The sequence below is a fragment of the Heloderma suspectum genome, chromosome 2 (genome assembly GCF_057233095.1).
Source record: "Heloderma suspectum isolate Gila_16-S chromosome 2, 16-S_ref, whole genome shotgun sequence".
Lineage (NCBI taxonomy): Eukaryota > Metazoa > Chordata > Lepidosauria > Squamata > Helodermatidae > Heloderma > Heloderma suspectum.
This window is the reverse complement of record NC_139459.1, coordinates 6,078,060-6,098,562: the sequence shown is the minus strand read 5'-3', so window position 1 is coordinate 6,098,562 and position 20,503 is coordinate 6,078,060. Positions and strand designations below refer to the sequence as shown.

The 20,503-nt window shown below is 47.3% G+C and overlaps 1 protein-coding gene across 4 annotated transcripts in view; it reads left to right on the top strand.

Moving 5' to 3' along the window:
- The window catches only part of CELF4 (CUGBP Elav-like family member 4), a 1,119,657-nt gene that overhangs the window by 1,050,388 nt on the left and 48,766 nt on the right, over positions 1-20,503 (top strand). For all 4 annotated transcript variants that reach the window (XM_084832005.1, XM_084832004.1, XM_084832006.1 and 1 more), the window contains one exon: positions 12,568-12,711. In XM_084832005.1, the coding sequence (XP_084688131.1) occupies positions 12,568-12,711 (144 nt within the window). The remainder of the gene's footprint in view (positions 1-12,567; positions 12,712-20,503) is intronic.

The following is a 20,503-nucleotide window of genomic DNA, read 5'->3' as shown; positions in this document are numbered from 1 at the left end:
GGAAACACTTCATGACTGTTAGAGCAATACGACAATGGAACCAATTGCCTAGGGAGGTAGTGGGCTCTCCCACACTGGAGGCATTCAAGATGAAGCTGGACAGCCACTTGTCAGGGATGCTTTGACTTTGATTCCTGCTTTGAGCAGTGGGTTGGATTTGATGGTCTTATAGGTCCCTTCCAACCCTACTATTCTATGATTCTATGATTCTACTTCCTCGTAGGACAGTTAGTGCCTTATTCAGGAGAACCTGCTCAGAGGATACAGCCCTGCCATTGTCCTCTGACTCAGATGATGAACCCCAGCAGAACCTTCATCTCCCCAGCCTCACTGAGGTCTCAGGCAAGGGCCCTTGAACAGTCCAGTCAGCTCTTCCAGGAGTGGTGGAGCTGACCACACTGCAGGTTTTGTCCTTCCTACATAAGGCTTTTGTTGGCTTTAGTTCGCTGCTGAGACAACATCCTCCTATTGTCCTTGAGGAAAAGTTCCAGCCCATGCATCCACTTGGAACTATCCAAGGTCCTGCTTTCCTCCTGCTTTGATCTGACTGCCATTGGATACTACCAGCTTTCCCTGCAAGTCTCAAGAGACCACAGAAGGGAACAACTGTACTCTCTAATATCTCACCACCACTTGCTCACCACTCTGCCTGGCACTCAAACAAATACTGCAATACAGCCATGGCTGTTTTAGCATGCACTGCATAAGCAGAGCAATGCATGAGCATGCACGATGCCTGCTGAAGTGCATGGCCTGGGCTGGCTGCCTCTGTCTGCTTTATTCATCCGGGGCCTTTCCCAAAGGTGCAGTCTAGGACACATCAGAAGAAAGAGATGAGGTGAGACAGCCAGGCCAACAGGGCACCTGCTGAGGAAGATGGAAATGTCAGGGTGGGGCACTACTGCCTCCCCAACTCCCCACACACATCAACTGAGGCAGCAACCTCACACTGCTTAATGGTAGCCCCCACCCTGGAAACTATCGTGAATGATCCTTTGGGGATACAATTGATCCCATTTCTGTTGGGATACCATTGCATCACCCTCATCAGAGTAGTGGTTGGTCGCCTATTCCCCTGGATTTCAAACTGCATTCTGTGAAATCCCGAGATTCTTTGATAACAGCCACCATGGCAGAAGGGATACCAAAGAGACACCTCAGCCACCCCTACTGAGCTTCCCCTGCAGTGAGTAGCTACAGGGCGGAATTGATCGCTCATTCTGCATGGGGTCATAGCTCGCCGGTGCCCATGCCTCTCTGCAAACATATAAAGTTTCTGCGGTATTTTAAAGGTGAGAGCACTAATCCATTTGATTAAAAAAGTGGAGAAGAAAAATCTGGCTGCATTTCTGCAGATAATTATGGCAGGTTATTTCTCTCCCTCTCCCCCACTGCCACCCCACAGCTGTGCAGGGTGTGGGCCAGCGGGAGGGGTGTCCACCTGCAACGTCTCCCCCAAAGGATGAGCAAGGAAGACAGCCATAAGGAGAGATTAGCAGTCTTCCTGTTGTCACAGCTAGTTTCAACCCCACTTGAATTGTGCAGAGCGACAAAGGCAGGGGTGGGGGGACATCCACCCACAGCTGCTGTGATACGGCCTGTGGCTAACGCATCCTCCTTGGTTATGGGACGCTTCAGGGAATCTCAAAATAGCAAGAGGTGCTCAGAGGTGCTTCCTGGGTTATAATTTATTTGCAGAGTGCTTGATCTAAGTTTTCTCTCCAATCTCCATTTCTTAGTGGTTGTCACTGTGAGCCACAGTAATTACTTTCTGCCAGAGACAACTGGATTTTTTAACTTGCAGAGGAGTTGAACCCAATTTTAATTGGTAAAGATTCTCTCTCCCTTCCTCCACCACCACCACCTCTCCCCACCACCAATTCCCTTCTGTAGGCAAACAGAAAGGCAGTGTGGTCCAGGCACTGGTGTGTTGGACTCAGCCCTAAAAGACCAGGGTGCAAATGTCACCTTATAGGCTTGATACTCCTTCAGATTTCAGTATATTCCTACATGGAGAGGTTAAGAAAAATGCATGAAATCTCTCTCTCTCTCTCTCTCTCTCTCTCTCTCTCTCTCTCTGAGAAAGGGGGAAAGAGAGAGGATTGCCAGCTGCCATCTGTAAGCTATTGTGGGCGCAGTCCTATGGGGATGGCTGTAAGCCTCCAAACTCGGGGGCTTATGGCCACCCAGTGCAGAGCGGGAGGAGCAGCTGAGCGGAGGTGACCTTCGCCTCTGCCCTCCCCTGCTCCGCATTTTAGCTAGACAGGCATTTTGCCCATCTAGCTGAGGTGTCGGGGAAGGAGAGGGAAGGAACACAGGGACAGAGGAAGCTGTCTTATACTGTGCCAGACCCTTGGTCCAGCTAGCCCAGTAGTGTTGACACTGACTGGCGGCAATGGCTCTCGAAGGTTTCAGGCAGGATCCTTTCTTTGCCCTACCGGGAGAAGCCAGGGATCAAACCTGAAACCTTCTGCATGCCAAGCAGGGGCTCTATCACACTGAGCTATTGCCTCTCCCATAGGACAGCTCATGTACCCAGTTCCCCAGTCCACCCCCCACCCACAGGAACACTCCCTTTCTGTCCTCTCCAAGGGAGAGCTGACTAGCAGGGAGCTGACTAGCAGGGGTTAGGGTTAGGGTTTACCACTTGTTTTCCAGGCCAAATTCAAGATGTTGGTTTTGACCTTTAAAACCCTATATGGTTCCGGCCCAGCCTATCTTAAGGAGCGCCTCCAGCAGCACCAGACAGGCCGCTCAACAAGATCAGCCTCGGATGGCCTTCTCTCTATCCCATCAGCCAGGACAGCTAGGCTGGTGGGGACGAGGGAGAGGGCCTTTTCTGTGGTGGCCCCCACTCCGTGGAACTCCCTCCCTAGGGAACTCTGCCGGGCCCCCTCTTTAATGAGCTTCCGTCGTGCATTAAAAACGTGGTTGTTCAGGCCGGCATTTGGGGTGGGTTAGGGTATCTTAGAAAACGTTTTTATTGTAGAATTTTATTGTTTTAAACTGTTTTACTGTATGTTGTACTTTGCCCAGAGTGGCTGGGTGACCAGCCAGATGGGCGATTAATAAATTTAATAATAAATAAATACGTAAATAAATAAGGGGCTGGATGCTGAGAGCCTGGGGAATTGTTCAGCAGAGTCTTGCTCGTCTACGATCGTAATAAAATGGATTGATTGATTGATTGATTGTCCAGCAGAGTACAGAGCTCAGTGAGGAGCGTCCTCATGGAGCTGTTGCTCCAGCAATTAACAGGTAGAGACAGAGCTCTATAACAGACTCCGTTCCTGAGTCAGGGGTTAATATTGGGGGGATGTTAACTTCCTACGGTCCCAGTCTGAGCTACAGCAAGTTTCTACTCCGTCTCTTCGGAGGAGACCTCACACAGGGTGGCCATGTGTCCTCTTTTCCAGAGGGCAGTCCTCTATTTGAAGGGCTGCCAGAGGACTGTCCCACATTTTGAAGGTATCTTCTATGTGAAGGACTGTTCCCTCCAAGTCCAAGCCTTGAAATTGTCCATCAACAGCACCTGGGTGGCAAGCGGAGCAAAGCAAGTCACCTGGTCACAGTCGTCTACCCTGTGATGAGATGGACTGCATTTCTATTTCAGTGATAAGAATTATTTCTAAATTTGCATCTATGCATATGAATTGACATATGCAAATCTTATGCAAAACAGTGTCTTCTTTTTTGGTGATTTGTTTCCTCTTTTTTGGCAATTTACGAGTGGCGCCCTACTCACAGGTAGGTCCTTCTGATACTCGTTAAGGATTGCAAACATTCTAGGACACTATGCTAAAAGTTCACACAGATCTCGGCCCTTCAGAGAGTCAGGTAGGAGGCAACTGAATGGAATTCAGCAAGGATAAACATGAAATGCTACACACAGGGAAGAAGAACCAACCGACTCCATGTACCCAGACAGCCCCAAGTCAGAGCAGCTGGGGCCCCCATGAATTACATGACAGGCAATTAGAGAAGACCCCACAGGACCTACAAGTTCTTAACCCTCCAGGGCCTATCTATTTTACAATATACAGTCTTTAACTTTGCAATGGAATAGTTCTCACAAGTATGTGGGTTTATTCCTTCCAACAAGTATTGTTCTCCTAAAGAGAACAAGATTTACCCCCTGTCTTCCTACAGTCTTTCTCCTGATGCAAAGTTTATACTTCGTTTGTGTACAGAGAGTTGAACTCCAGCACAGCCCGTGCTCCTGGAAGACGAAGAAAATAGGAGAGAGGGAGGGAGAGGTGGGCAGATTTGTTTTCATGGCTTTTAATGAAATATCAATGGATGGATATTTTATTTTGCTGTGAATATGAAATTTCACCACTGACCTGTCAAGCTCTCATTTTCAAGAAAAACTTTATTTCACACCTCCAGACAGGCTGGGAAATTAGTTTTTCCCACCGAGGTCTCTCATTAGGCATTACAAAGTGAGCACGGCGCAGGGCAATTGTGTCTCCATTTTTATTCTCCCCTCACAGTAGAGGACCTAAGAATGCCGAGCTCAGCTGAGGGGAGCAATAGATTACCAGCTGATGGAAGGCAGGCAAGGGAGTTACATTAACCGGCTCTGCCAGGCCAAGAGCAATCGGGTTTTGATAAGCTCCACGTTTAAGTGGTCTGTAACAAAGCAAAAAGACCGTGAGGGAGACTTCATCCCTCTCTCTTCAAGGAACTTGATCTCTTGGAGTTGATGCCAAGGTTCATTATTGGATTGGAAGCCTGTTCTCCATTTGGAGCTCCAAACTACAAGCTGAGGATTTTCACGCACATGTGGAGTCCAGATTATGCATGGGTGGTCATTCTTCAACAAACAAAGTTGAATGATTGTTGTTGTTTTCCTTGTTCACTGCATATCTATCTATTTATCTATCTATAGCTAATATAAAATGAAATGTTGCACAGACAATATGGTTCTGTAACATTCCTGCACAGGAGAACATAGAAAGAGTCCTGCTGGATCAGACCAAAGGTCCAGCTAGTCTAGGGGTGCAGAACCACAGGCATGGGGTGGGGTGGGGCAAATCCAGACCGTCCCTCAGGTCAACCAATCATTTGGTGGGTTCTCAGCTTTTGTGCAAGTTTTCCCCCAGTTCCAAATGGTGGAAATGTCTCTCCTAAGGCTTACTCATTGGCAGTAAGAACTTTAAGCTAAAAGATGCTGGTGTTCTTTGGTCCTGCCCCTTTTGCCTTTGGCCCTGCCCACCACTGGAATGCAGTCCCCAAAAGCTTCTCCAAAACAGAATTCAGCCCTTGGGAGGAAAGAGGCTCTGCACTGCTGATCTAGTCCAGCATTTTGTTTCCCACAGGGGCCTTCTGGGAAGCCCCAAAGCAGGACTCGAAGGCACTAGCTCTCCACTACCGCTGCCTCCCAGCAAGTGAAATTTGGAGCTATGCTGTCTCCGAATCTCAAGGTTCCATTGTCTATCAGTGATTCTTAGCATTTATGGACCTGGCTGTGGCAGGTCCAGCCTGCACTTCTAGGTGGAGCTGTTCCCTGGCTCAGTAGACTAGAGGCACAATCGCCTCAGGAGGGGGTGCATACACCCTAGGGCGGAGCTCTTCCATAGTTCATGTGCTTTTGTTTGTGTCTAGGGCAAGAGTTACAGGATGGTAGATTTCAGCAGAACATTAGGAGCAAAGTCTTAAGAGCAGCAAGACAGTGGAACCGATTTCCTAGAAGGGAGTTAGGTTCTCCCACACTGGAGGTCCTAGTATCATTCCTTTGTTCCTCATATATTTCATTTGGAACCATAGAATAAAGAGTAGTTGCCAAAACTGGATTATTATTTTTTTAAGCCCAGCCTTCCAGATTCCCCGAGAGCAATCCATTTTATTCCTTGTTGCCAGCTTGTACTCATCACAAGCTTTTGTTGTTCTTTGCTAGCACCTGACGAAAGAACCACAGACAGCCTTCCACCACAACCACCCCCTCCCCACCCTCCAGCTCCCTGACTTGTGGAAGGTGGTCTCAGCTTCCAACATTTCTGCAAATAGGCTCAGATTGTTAGATCCCGGTTCCCAAAGACTTTCTCAGTCCAGGATTAATTAAGCGAATCTTGAGATCTAATTAAGGACTGGTCTGGTGATAATTACCAGGAAATGTATGCATTAAATATATTCATTTGTCAATGAAGTGTAATTAAGAGCACTGTTTGGGGAAGGATCAATACCCATGTCATGTGATTTGGAGGTGGGGGGGGAGAGAGATTAAGGGGAAGACTTCCTTCCCTGCATGAATCAAAAACAGAGAGAGAGAGAGAGAGAGAGAGAGAGAGAGAGGCAATTCTTCCCCTTCCTTGCTTTGCTCTCTTAATAACTCATGCCTAGCACTCTGCATCCTTGAACAGAGTATCCCTCTCTCTCCTTTCCTTTGTTTAGCTAAACCATTTGTTTCACTCCCTTGTTCCTTGCTGCATTGTTCAAGTGGGTTATAGATTTATTAGAGTGGGAAAGAGTGACAGGTCAAAGAGAGGGGGGAGAGAGAAAGAGAGAGACTTATCACCAATGAAAACCACTTCCTCCCAGAAAAAGCTGTTAATCCCGAGAACATGGTTCTTATTGTGAGACCTCTGCGCATTGGGAGATTGGCTTCCTTAGCATATTAATCCCACACCTCTTTATGCTTGATTACTGCAGATCTAGAGAGGTGGTTTTATACATGTAAAATGGGAGGTTGAGGCTAAAGTGCTGCCATCTCAGGCTGTGCCTAGCCAGAAACAATGCAACCTTGACTTCACTGGAAATTCAGACTGTGGCTGTGCGCAGGTAACCTTGGACTTAGGTTTGGAAAAACCTGGGTTCCAATCACATACATGCTCATAATTTAAACCAATCGCCAAACAGAAAGAGAATTGCCGTATTCCTGAAACAGTTTGCCGGAGGAGGCCATTTAAAGCATCTTCTGGTGCCATTGCTTGCTCATGTACATGAAGCAGCATGAGTGGTTTGGGGCAAATCCATTCTGTCATCATCCTTGGATTGTGAGATAATAAGGAAAGGCTGAAGAAGCTGCAACGGTTTAGTCTGCAGAACCGAAGAAGTGGTTTCAGAAACATGCTTCAGATACATGAACAGTTGACAAGGAGGAACAGGTATAAGAATCCATTGTTCACGATAACCAGTGGTCCCGGATGGGGATGCCCAACCCCAACCTCATCAATACTCATCAGGCCAATTCAGTGGGACCCAGAGAAGTATCACAATATTGATGGAGACCAGGTTTCAATGAGAACAAGTCAGAACCCTAAAGGAGCTCCTTGGACAGCTCCTTTAGAGTTCTGACTTGCTCTGACTGAAACCCGGAGCGGATTCACCCCCCCACTGACATCAGAGCCACCAACCTCCATTGGATACTAGGGCTGTATGGATTTTATTAAATCCATTCCCTTTGTGTTTTGCAGATTGTGAATTCCCTTCCATCATCCCCTCATTGTTGGAGTCAGATATTTTTTAGGGATGTACAAGAATTTCATTCCACTTGTGCAAGTGCACATTAGTGCTAATATGCATTAACAAAAGTACACACTAGTACTAATGCACATTAGTTGGGTCCTCCACCTACGCAGGGGTGGAGGACCCATTAAAATGGTCCGCCCCAGGCGTCTTATGGATCCAAATGGATTCCTGAATGCGCTTGGGGATTCTCTGGGGCATGCCAACGGCCACTCGGTCAAGACCCTGGTGGGTGGCTGGAATGCCGCAATCACTGGGGCATTAGATCGGGTGGTTCCGAAACGCCCTCTCCCCCTGAACAGGGCTCGGACTGCGCCATGGTTCAATCTGTGGTTACGAGCTCTGAAACAGGAGGTGAGAGGGCTAGAGCGCCGGTGGCAGAAGTCATGCCACCAGTCAGGATGATATGAGGAGGGCTCTGGATAGGGGTGAATGCTCCTTCCTTGTTCTCCTCGACCTCTCAGCGGCTTTTGATACCGTTGACCACGGTATCCTCCTGGACCGCCTGGAGGGGTTGGGCATTGGAGACACTGTATTGCGGTGGTTCCGGTCCTTCCTCTCCGGCAGGTACCAGAGGGTAGCACTGGGAGAGGAGGTTTCAGACCCGTGGCCACTTACTTGTGGGGTGCCACAGGGTTCCATCCTCTCCCCGATGCTATTTAACATCTATGTGAAGCCACTGGGGGCTATCATCAGGAGGTTTGGGGTGCAGTGTCATCAATATGTGGATGACACGCAGCTCTACCTCTCATTCAAATCTTCACCAAGGTTGAAGGTTGGCCGTAGAATCCCTGTCCAAATGTCTGGAGACGGTGAGTGGCTGGATGGGGAGGAATAAGCTGAAGCTGAACCCTGACAAGACCGAGGTACTTTTGGTGGGAGACAAGAGGAGGCTGGGGGATGTTGACCTGGTGTTGAATGGGGTACGGCTACCCTTGAAAGACCAGGTCCGCAGCCTGAGGGTCATTTTGGACTCCCAGCTGTCCATGGAGGCTCAGGTGTCAGCTGTGAGCCGGACAGCGCTGTATCAACTCCATCTGATACGGCGGCTGCGCCCCTTCCTTCCCGACCATCTGCTCTCATCGGTAGTACATGCCCTGGTCTTCTCTCGTTTAGACTACTGTAATGCGCTCTACGTGGGGTTACCCTTGAAGACGGTTCGGAAGCTGCAGCTGGTACAGAACGCGGCAGCTCACCTGATTAAAGGCAGCCGTCGGCGAGATCACATCACTCCAGTGCTGAAGGAGGTGCACTGGTTACCAGTTGTTTTCCAGGCCAAATTCAAGGTGTTGGTTTTGACCTTTAAAACCCTATATGGTTCCGGCCCAGCCTATCTTAAGGAGCACCTCCAGCAACACCAGACAGGCCGCTTAACAAGATCAGCCTCGGATGGCCTTCTCTCTGTCCCATCAGCCAGGACAGCTAGACTGGTGGGGACGAGGGAGAGGGCCTTCTCTGTGGTGGCCCCCACTCTGTGGAACTCCCTCCCTAGGGAACTCCGTCATGCCCCCTCTTTAATGAGCTTCCGTCGTGCATTAAAAACGTAGTTGTTCAGGCAGGCATTTGGGGTGGGTTAGGGTATTTAAAAAAAAAAAATTATGGTAAAATTTTATTGTTTTAAATTGTTTTGTGGTGGGTTGAACATCGCCCAGAGTGGCTGGGTGACCAGTCAGATGGGCGATTAATAAATTTAATAAATAAAAAATAAATAAATAAATAAATAAACATTAGCACAAATGCACATCAGCATTAATGTGCATTTGTACAAGTGTGCATTCATGCTAATGTGTACTTGCACTAATGTGTATTAGCGCAAGTTTGAATATGCGCACATTCCCCCCCCCAGTTAAAAAAAAAAACAGTCCACGAGTCCACGGAATCCATGTGACTCAGGAAAAACCCATCTGCTGCAGAATTCACAGGTCGGATTCACAGAAGTCTGAACTCCTTTGAATCTGTGGCAGATTTCTCTAGGGATGTAGGGATGTACGAAAGTCACTTACCTTTCTGCGGATTATGTTGATGGGGGGGGGAGGCGTTCCGTCCCTCCCCCCGGAATCCTCGATGGGGGGGAGGCGATCTGTTCCTCCCCCCGGAATCCTCCACGGCCAGCTGTGCTCCGTGGCAGCTCTGCAGAGCAGCCGGCCAGGCCCAGGCCAGAGCAGTCCGCAGCCGGATTTCTGGTCGCAGAGGGGTCTGGGTAAGGGGGAAAAAAAACGCGTACGCAAATGGCAGCGGCTATGGCCACCGCCATTTACGTTCCTTATTTTTGGCCGTCTTAATCTATGTAAATATTTACGTAGACTATGATGGCGAAAATAAAGGGGAACGCAAATAGCGTAGCGGGCGCTATTTGCGTCCCTTTTTGATTCACCGTTTTAGCCTGCGTAAATATTTACGTAGGCTAAAATGGTGAATTAAAAAGGGACGCAAATAGCGCCCGCTACGCTATTTGTGTTCACCTTTATTTTCACCATCATAGTCTATGTAAATATTTACGTAGAGTAAGACAGCCAAAAATAAGGAATGCAAATGGCAGCGGCCGTAGCCACTGCCATTTGCGTACGCGGTTTTTGTGTGTGTGTTTTTTTACCCAGCCATGATAGGCTATGTAAATCTTTACATAGCCTATCACGTCTCTGTAAAAAAAAAAGAAAGAAACACCTCCAGACTGCAAATGGCTGCGGCGGCAGCTAGTCAGAAGACCAGCCGCCGCCAAAGCCACCGCCGGAGCCGCCGCCGCCGCAAGGAACATCCGCCCCAGTAAGTCTCGTCCCGGGGGGGATCTGCGGGGGGGCGGGGGGTGGCAGGCCATTCCGCCACAGAGTTCAGGGGGCCGAATGCACTGGCATTTGGCCTCACCAAGATCCGTGGCGGAATTCTCTGACATCCCTAGATTTCTCTGAGACCCTTAATGGACACCCAGAGCCAAATCTACATCAGCTGCACACCATGGAAACCTTATTTTACATGAGGATCTTCTATGCTAGATCAGGGAAAATGGGTTCAGGAGGCAGCTTGAAAGGATTTTGTAGAAATTGGGAAGGAATTTCATTGGGATAGGCAAAATCTATCCTTTTATCTCTGTAGAGTTTTCTGCTTTTGAACTAAGTAGGATGCACTTCTGAATGCATATCTGAATGCAGATGCTGAGCTTCGCTGTCAGTAGGGTGCAAGTTCAGATGTTCATTCCAATGTGCTTTCCCATTTTAAAACCTGCATGCGAGGTCATCCAGTGCATCCAGTCTGCCAATACTTTTTTCACAATGGAAAGTAAGTTGGAGAAAAGTATGGGACACATTAAAGGGGGTATTCCTGCCTGTTTTGTCCCTGCTGCAGCAGCCCCACACACCCCTAAAAGCCTCTCATGAAGGTTGGGGAACACAGGAAAGGACTTGGATATGGGTGGGAGGGAGAATCACAGAAAACTGAGTAAAGGGAGCTTTCAGAATAAATATTGAGTAGATATTCAATATATTCAATATTGAGTAGAATAAATATGAGGTGGTATCTCCATCTCCTGGCTAGATAGCATCACCAATGCAATGAATATGAACTTAAGCACACTCCGGGAGAGAGCGCAGGTCAGGAAGGCCTGGCGTGCTATGGTCCATGGGGTCACGAAGAGTCGGACACGACTGAACGACTGAACAGCAACAATCTCCATCTCCTCCTGGAGATACCACCCAATATTTGGAAATGCTGTATTGTATACCACCCAACATTTGGAAGTCAAACCTGCCAGATTACCATGGCATCCTTTTACTTCTTGACTTGGGTCCAGAATCGTTCTTCTACCAGTGGAAGGATCATGCTTGCAGAATGAGATTTCTGCACCCTCTCCTTCCCCCTGCAGCCCTCTCCCTGTGTGCCCTCCAAATATGCTCCAGAGGATCCCTCAACCCACTAGAGGTCTTTCAGCACCACTGGAGACCTTTCACAGCAAGTTAGACCAGGATTTGGTTGTATTCATTAAGAGGCACTCAAGTACCAAGACAGGAGGATAGGCTGGGTCACTTCCAGTCATAGCCAAAGATGTCCATCATTGGAGATGTGAATAGTTCTTTGAAAGACAGAGGTTTGAGCACGGTTTCTGTTTTTCACGGGATGTTGGACTCAGGGCCCTCCTAAGGTACCTTCAAGTTTGGGGATTTTATGAAAAAAAAGATTAACAATAATCTACTTCTACCTGTTGCAAGGTGGATGGATGGATGGATGGATGGATGGATGGATGGATGGAGGAGGATGAAGCAGAAGCCCGCTTCAGAAAAATTGCTCACATCTTGGGTCCTATTTAATGTCCCGCATTTGTACAATAGTATTACACATGAAATTACACTGAACTAGATGTGGGCACATCTTCAGGAAGACAGCTTCTGCCTCACAGTCCTTGTGGCATCTGCCTTCACAAGGGGAACAAACAGAAAGGTTTTTGTGCCTCATACAATGAGGGGATGTCAGAGAAATCCACAACGGAACCAAATGAGTTTGGATTTTTATGAATCTGACCCATGGATTCTGCAGTGGACTGGCTTTTCCCGTTGGGTGGATTCCACGGACTTGTGGACCATTTTTTCCACCTTTTGGGAATTGTACACAAACTGCATCATAGAAAAATACACAAAAATTTTAAAAACGGCCAAAAATGTGCATTTCCTCAAGGGCTAAAGCATGAAAATGGGCATTTTGGTGGAATGTGCACATTTTTGCATGTGCCAATTTGTGCAAATTCAAAAACTAAAAAAAAATCCAATTCCGTCGACGGGCGGACAACAGAACAAAAGGCACCTGACAATCTGCGAAACGCAGCCGGAACGGATTTTACACAGTCCCTACATCCCTAGTTACAACTACTGTGTGCATCATTTTGTTTGTGAAGGAAGAACTGTGGATAAACTTAGACTTTGCTCCTCTCCCCATGTTCTAACCCCACCCTTTCTCCTTCAGTCCTCAGAACACCAGAGAGCCGATTGGGAGGAGGCGCAGCGGCCGCCCATAGACAAGTGTCCAGGCACAAATGATGTCATGTCTTTGTCCTTCTCACTGGTGCCAACTGAGGTCACTAATGGGCTCTTTTGCTTCTCTTTTCCCTTCCGGCAGGGGGCCTCGTCAAGCCTGGTGGTCAAGTTTGCAGACACGGACAAGGAGCGTACAATGCGGCGCATGCAGCAAATGGCCGGGCAGATGGGCATGTTCAACCCCATGGCGATACAGTTTGGAGCATATGGCGCCTACGCACAAGCAGTAAGTGTAGACACAGCGTGGGGTGGGCCAAAGGGGGTGGGTTATGCCCATTAGCTGTGTACAGCAAGGGATTTCATAGTTCATCGTTGTGAGTATCCCCAAGGCATGAGAAAGCTTTTGAGCCTCGCCAAGTGTCACAAAGGACCGATAGAAATGTGCGGAAACAGCATGGGCGCCATAATTCTTTCAAACTGCAGCTGGGGAAGAATCACATCGTTGAAAGCTTCCCCATATATGAAAAAAAAAAAACCTTGGATGTAGAAAACATTATTTTATGCATGGGAGAATGTGAGCACACAAAAACCACGACCCTTCCCTCATCCTCAGTCTGACATGGTGCAGTCTGTAGTATTTCAGACTGTGGAAAGTCTGTACCACATGCTGCTTCAGCACATTTGGATCACAAGAATGCTAAGGCATATGCCACAGAGACTTAGCAGCACTCATTTTTTACTTTAGTCTAGAGGTGGACAGTTCAAAGGAAAGAGGAGAAAGCAGTAAATGCTGGTACGACTACATAAAGTGAGATCCTTGGCAAAGGTAAAGACCTCCCCCCAGCTCCCGCAAAAAGTGCAGAAACAGCATTGGTCCATTGATAAAACGGGAATGAGTGCATGCCACCTCCTCTGTTACACTGATTGGCTGAGATTGGGTGCCACTCTTCCCTGGTCCAACCAATGTACATACTGAAAGGGTCCAGAGAGAGGGCACCTGCTTCTCCTCTACAGAACTCAATCTTTTGTCAGCCAGCAACATACGAATTACAGCAGCCTTCCCCAACCTGGTGCCCTCCAGATATGTTGGAGTACAACTCCCATGATTCTCAGCCAGCATGGAGAAGAATGGGGGTGGGGACAAGAGAGTTTGCCCACATCACATTCAAATAAACCCAATACTCAGGGTTGGTGATACAGACAATATTGCAGGGAACGATTTAATATGATATATGCAAATATATTTAAGGATCTAATTTGCATACATTATCTTCAGTGAGGGGGGAGGAAGAGTGAGGTCATCCTGGGGTCTTTGACCCTCCAGCTGGACCTAATGAATCAGTACAGTGTCTGTATTTTCACCAGTAGTGTTGTACATTTAATTTGTTTCTACTTTGAGGTTTGCACACTCTTACCTGCAAACTGTACTTCTCTGGCTGGCAAATTATTTGCTTGTCAAGATTATCTGACTTGGATTCCTGCACTGAGCAGGGGGTTGGACTCGATGGTCTTGTAGGCCCCTTCCAACCCTACTATTCTATGATTCTATGATTCCATCAGAAAACAGGTCATTTGAGATCCTGAAGGATAAGCGACATTTTGGAAAGGCTGGGTCAGCTTTTCGATTGATTTGTTTATTACGGCATGTTCTGACCAAAGCGACGGTCTACTTCAGACTCCTGATGTGGACAGAGCACAGTCTTACCAATGATGCCCTGGCATTACCTTGAATATAGTCCAAACTCTCCAGTAATCCTTCTTCAAACCCTGGGAGGTGACAACAAATTTAATGAACTGCAGCTCGGGGGCGTCTCCTTCAAAAGGTATATGATGACTTTAGTGGTCCCAATCCAGTTCTAGTGGTGAGCAACAAAGTTTGTCTAGGCCAGGAGTGGGCAACACATGCCCCCCCCCCCGACCTTTTTCTTTTCCTTTTACCTAAGAAAAAAAGTGAGAACAAGTCAAGGTTTGCTGCCAAAATTCAGTGGCAAACCACTACAGAGCTTGGAATGGATGAAGTTAGCTTGTTTTCAAGCTAAATTTGTCGAATTTAAGCCTCTGAAGTGACTTCCCCTCCTCTTTTTGTGGCACTGAGTTGGTGGCAGGGGGAGTGCAACCTATGGTAGGCCGGGGGGGGGGAATTGCCCCCCAACTACCTGAAGTTGCCCACCCCTGCTGTAGGGCTTCTTCATCCTAGAGCCTGGCTCGCCCATTCTTTATTTGGGGCCGGATGTATAGATTGTATACGTGATGTACAGCATTCCAGCATCCAGTACTGTACGTCCCTCATGTCCATGATATAAATGAAGCATACCTATTTTCCTCTATCTGCGTAGGAGGACTTGGATCTATGGACAGCAGAACATGAGTAAGGACAACACTAGTTAGCTTTGTTCTTCTGCTCACCTCCAGATCAGACTTGTGTCCTTTCACCCATCTTCAGCTAAGTGTTAGGTCAACAATGGAAGATAGTTGGATTTTCAACAGCATACACACCGGTAGACATTGTGCGCGTGCGGGTGGCACTGAGCGGGTGGCACTGATCACCCCAGGAAGATCCAGAGTTGTCAAAATGACAGGATCACGTCCTGGCATCTGGTGTCAGTGGACCCAGAAAGCGCCATGAGCCTCTTTCTCAATCAGACCAGTTATCTGTGTCGCCTCTTATCTGTCTTCATCTCCAAATCATACACAAAGAAAAGGACTGGAGTAATACCACCAGTCCTGTTTAATCCACACTGGACCACCAGTTTAAAGATACTGAGGTGATTGGCACCTTAGAAATGTCAGAGAGGGGGAGGGAGAGGAAAAGAGAGACAAGCGGAAATGAGGAGGTTTCACCCAACTGTTTACATGAAGCTTAACAAAGAACAGGAAGACGTTTGTGTCTCTGAAGCTGTCCAGGATCTAGACAGGGTTGGGTGGGGGACAACTCGTCTTGTTGTCATCTAAGGCCTGGATTGTTTGAAAAGGCCAAATGAATTTTCAACCATCTTTGGTCACTCTGAAAAATTATTTTCTTGACATCGTCTGCCCCTGGGAGGGGGGGAGGGGGAGGCACATTTTAAATCCCCTCCACCCCTCAGTTTGCCAACTGAGCTCACAGCTCTGAACACTGCATGTGCTTACGTGCTTGTGTTTGGGAGAAACTTAGAGCCAAAATGAATTATCTCCCGGAAATCCTCCTCCATGGATTTTTAGGTTGAATATTCACCAGTTTTTCTCTAAATATTTTCCACTTTTGCTGTCCAGTTCTGTCTTGTTTCACTATTTAATATTGCATTTAAATATTTAAAATTGGATTATATCATATTTAACAGATGACAGTATTTAAAAGTTGACAGAATTTGATCTTATTATTATTTGACAGTATTGGGTGGTATTTGTTACCTGACAACATTTGAAAAAAATGACAATTTGTGAGGTTTCCTATTTGGCACATGACAAAATACAAAGGATGAAAGAGATGCTAATAACTGTAAAGCACTCCGATTTTGGATTTGGGGGGAGAATGCTCAATTTCAAAATAATGCTAATTCTCATTTTGAAAATTTCTGTTCAACCTTTGGTGGATTTTGAGTATTTGTGAATATTCATCTCAGCTACAATTCTGATACAATCACAAGGCTGTTTGTTTATAAAGGCCAAACCCGCACATTACTTTAAAGATATCATTAGCAGCTACATCTTTTTTTCACTCTAGAATAAGCATAGGGGTCCCTGTCTGTGTTGGCACCGTAGCATGGGGGTGGAGGGCTTTAAGCCTTTCCCACTTGCTATGACCCCAATCCAGATGAGCAGCTTTGTGCCTGCAATTTATATGGCTGAATAGCGAACCATTTGCTTTAAGTCAGACTTACACCAGGACATTCCGACATTACAAAGATTTGCATTTTCAGCCATTTTCTCCACACGTACTTGAACCTGCCTTAATGCAACGAGCAGGAGAACAGAGATAAGGAATAGCTGCTGGAAGCTTCTGCATCTGAAATCTCTCCAGTCCTCCTTCCTACTTCCCACTCCCAGCAACTCAGTGATCTTCCCCCTGAGAAGAGCTGAGAGAGCCTGTTCCCTCTTTTGGCACATGACAAATGTTTACAGAAGCCAAAAGAGAAGATCTGGAGAAAGAAAGAAAGAAAGAAAGAAAGAAAGAAAGAAAGAAAGAGAGAGAGAGAGAGAGAGAGAGAGAGGCAAATGCTATTTTGGGCTGCATTAATAGAAGCATAGCTTCCAAATCCTGGGAAGTGCTAGTCCCCCTCTACTCAGCACTGGTTAGGCCTCATCTTGAGTACCGGGTCCAGTTCTGGGCACCACACTTAAGAAGGATGCAAACAAACTGGAGAGGATTCAGAGGAGGGCAACGAAGATGATCAGGGGACTGGAAACAAAGCCCTATGAAGAGAGAATGAAAGAACTGGGCATGTTTAGCCTTCAGAAGAGAAGACTGAGGGGAAATATGAGAGCGCTCTTCAAGTGCTTGAAAGGTTGTCACAGAGAGGACAACCTCAATCTTCCCAGAGTGCAGGACACAGAATAATGGGAAGCCAGATTCCAGCTGAACATCAGGAAAAACTTCCTGACTGTTAGAGCAATACGACAGTGGAACCAACTACCTAGGGAGGTGGTGGGCTCTCCCACACTGGAGGCATTCAGGATGAAGCTGGACAGCCATCTGTGAGGGATGCTTTGACTTAGATTCCTGCATTGAGCAGGGAGGTGGTCTTGATAGTCTTGTAGGCCCCTTCCATGTAGACCCTACTATTCTATGGTTCTATGATAATGAGCCCCCTGATTCCATCAGCTGATGCAGAATAAATTCTTCCTTGTTTACGCATCAATTAAAATCATACAGCATGTTGGCAATCAAAGTGATGTTGAGGCCTCAGCCAGCAAAATCCTGCCCAGGAGGAAATTGCCCAGTACACTTTCCTGCATGAGCCCGGTAGAGAGAAACAGCAGCTGCACAATTATGCTTTGCAGGCATGGTGCAAACTGCTCACGGAAGGCAGTGACCCAGCTTGGACCCACCTTGGACCAGGGCTAGAGAAGCAAATAGGAAACCGTCCGCCACGCATTACAAAATGGGTGGATCTAGGCACGGTGTTCTTGAGGTTGGGAACTCTCTTTGTTCCTTTGTCTCCCTTGTGGAGGTAAGGTAGCTCCATTTCTTATCACTAGCCTGTAGGGCGGCCATGTGTCCTAACTTAAAGAGGACACATCTCTCTCTGAAGGGCCGTCTGGACAGACTGCTGTTTAAAGGTGCTCTCTATTTGAAGAACAGCTTAGTCCAAATCCAGTTGAAAGATAAATTTATGTTTTATTTGTTTATTTAAAATATTTCTTGGCTGCCTTTCAGGGCAGAAGCCCTCCCAAGGCAGCATACAGCAATACAACACATAAAACCGTATGATATTAAGAACATTAAAAACACAATAAAAACAGTAAGAATACAATAGAAACAATAATAAAAATAGCAACAAAACCAACAACGGAACCAGTAATCAAAACAGCAACAACAGCAATCATATTAGGAGAAGGTAGGGATGTCAGAGAATTCTGCCATGGATCTCTATGTAAATATTTACGTAGGCTAAAATGGCAAAAAAAGGGAATGCAAATGGCGGCGGCCGTAGCCACTGACATTTGCGTCCGCTGTTTTTTTGTGTTTTTTTGCCATGATCGCCTACGTAAATATTTACGTAGCCGATCACGGCAAAATACAGGGACGCAAATGGCGGTGGCAACGGCCACCGCCATTTGCGTCCCTGCAGGCTGCCCAGCAGCCAGATGTCCAGCTGCGGGCGGCCCCGGCCGGCGGCTCCGTGGAATCTCCGCAGAGCGGAGCCAGCCAGAGAGAATTTCGGGGGGAGGGATGGAGCGCTTCCCCCCCACCGCGAATGTCGCCCTTCGAAAAGGTAAGTGACTTTCGTACATCCCTAGGAGAAGGCCAGAATAAAATCATATCATAAAATCATAGAATAGTAGGATTGGAAGGGGCCTACAAGACCATAAAGTCCAACCCCCTGCTCAATGCAGGAATCCAAGTCAAAGCATCCCTGACAAGTGGCTGTCCAGCTTCATCTTGAATGCCTCCAGTGTGGGAGAGGCTTTCTTAAAAACCTGCAGTGTTGAAGCATGGTGGACCCGTGATGGCAACTCATTCCAGCGGTGTGGGGCCACTGCAGAGAAGGCCTTCTCACATGTGGTTGCCCACCTAACAGCTGTCATTTGGTAGGCCAATGAGAAGGGCCTCTGTTGCTGATTTTAAAGTGCAGACAAGCTGGTATGGGTGAAGGTGGTCCTTCAAGTAATTTGGTCCCATGAAGAACTGTAAGAAAGGAGTGCAGAACCCTTGAAGTTGCCCATTAACAGTTAGCTGCCACTGGAGAGCTGACGGAGCAGCAGACACACAGCTCACCTGGTCTCTGTCTTCACCACTGTGGTGAGCTGTATCGTATTTCCATTTCCATTATAATAATTATTTCTACATTTGCATCTATACATATAAATTAGCAGATTTACATTTCAAGTAGCTTCTTTTGAAGCACACAGCACCCACTGGCTCAGGCGCTATTGATTTGGGTCTTTGGGGATCACTAGCTTCTTTGCAGTGGCTTCGTTAACAGTTGCTGTATATTTGGGAAGGACAGAAGGGTGGATGGACCAAAAGAAGGAAGGAAGGAAGGAAGGAAGGAAGGAAGGAAGGAAGGAAGGAAGGAAGGAAGGATTGTAGAATCAAAGTTAAAAGGGAGCCCCAGCCCCTGCTTTGAGACATAAAGCTAAGAAGGGAAACAAGTAGAGCACAGCTGGGGAAGCAGTGGCCTTCCAGATGTTGTACTATTACTCCCATAATCCCTGATCATTGGCTGTGCTGGCTGAGGCTGATGGAACAACATCTGGAGGGTGATAGGTCCCCCCCCCGTACCCTGAACTACAGGGACACAGCCCTCCCTGCCTTTTCCCATTTGAACGCTACCCTTTGGGTGGCAGGACACGGAGAGGCAGATTTGCTCCATCCTGCCACCTCTATGGTGCAAAGCCTCTATGCTTGCTTTAATAGCCATGCTCTCTTCCCAGAGAGTCCTGGGAGTTGTAGTTTGGGGTTGGGGGCTAGAGATCTCCGTCCACAGAACCTTCAGCACACCACCCAACTATAATTCCCAGAATTATGTGGAGAGAAACCATGACAGGTAGAATCATAGAATCATAGAATCGTAGCGTTGGAAGGGGCCTACAAGGCCATCGAGTCCAACCCCCTGCTCAATGCAGGAATCCGAGTCAGAGCATCCCTGACAGATGGCTGTCCAGCCTCGTCTTGAATGCCTCCAGTGTAGGAGAGCCCACCAGCTCCCTAGGGAATGGGTTCCATTGTCATATTGCTCTAACAGTCTGGAAGTTTTTCCTGATGTTCAGCTGGAATCTGGCTTCCTGACACTTGAGCCCATTCTTCCGTGTCCTGCACTCTGGGATGATCGAGAAGAGATCCTGGCCTTCCTCTCTGGGACAACCTTTCAAGGACTTGAAGAGCACTATCATATCTCCCCTCAGTCTTCTCTTCTCAAGGCTAAACATGCCCAGTTCTTTCAGTCTCTCTTCATAGGGCTTTGTTTCCAGTCCCCTGATCATCTTTGTTGCCCTCCTCTGAACCCTCTCCAGTTTGTCTGCATCCTTCTTCAAGTGTGGCGCCCAGAACTGGACACGGTACTCCAGATGAGGCCTAACCAGTGCTGAGTAGAGGGGAACTAGTACTTCCCGGGATTTGGAAGCTATGCTTCTATTAATGCAGCCCAAAAGAGCATCTGCCTTTTTTGCAGCCACATCACATGGTTGGCTCATATTCAGTTTGTGATCGACAACAATTCCAAGATGCTTCTCTCTTGTAGTGTGGTTGAGCTACGTATCCCCCATCTTGTAACTGTGCATTTGGTTTCTTTTTCATAGGTGCAGAACTGGGCATTTATCCCTATTCAATGTCATTCTGTTGTTTTCTGCCCAGCGCTCCCTCCAGTCTATCCAGATCACTTTGAATTTTGTTTCTGTCTTCCAAAGTATTAGCTGTCCCGCCCAATTTTGTGTCA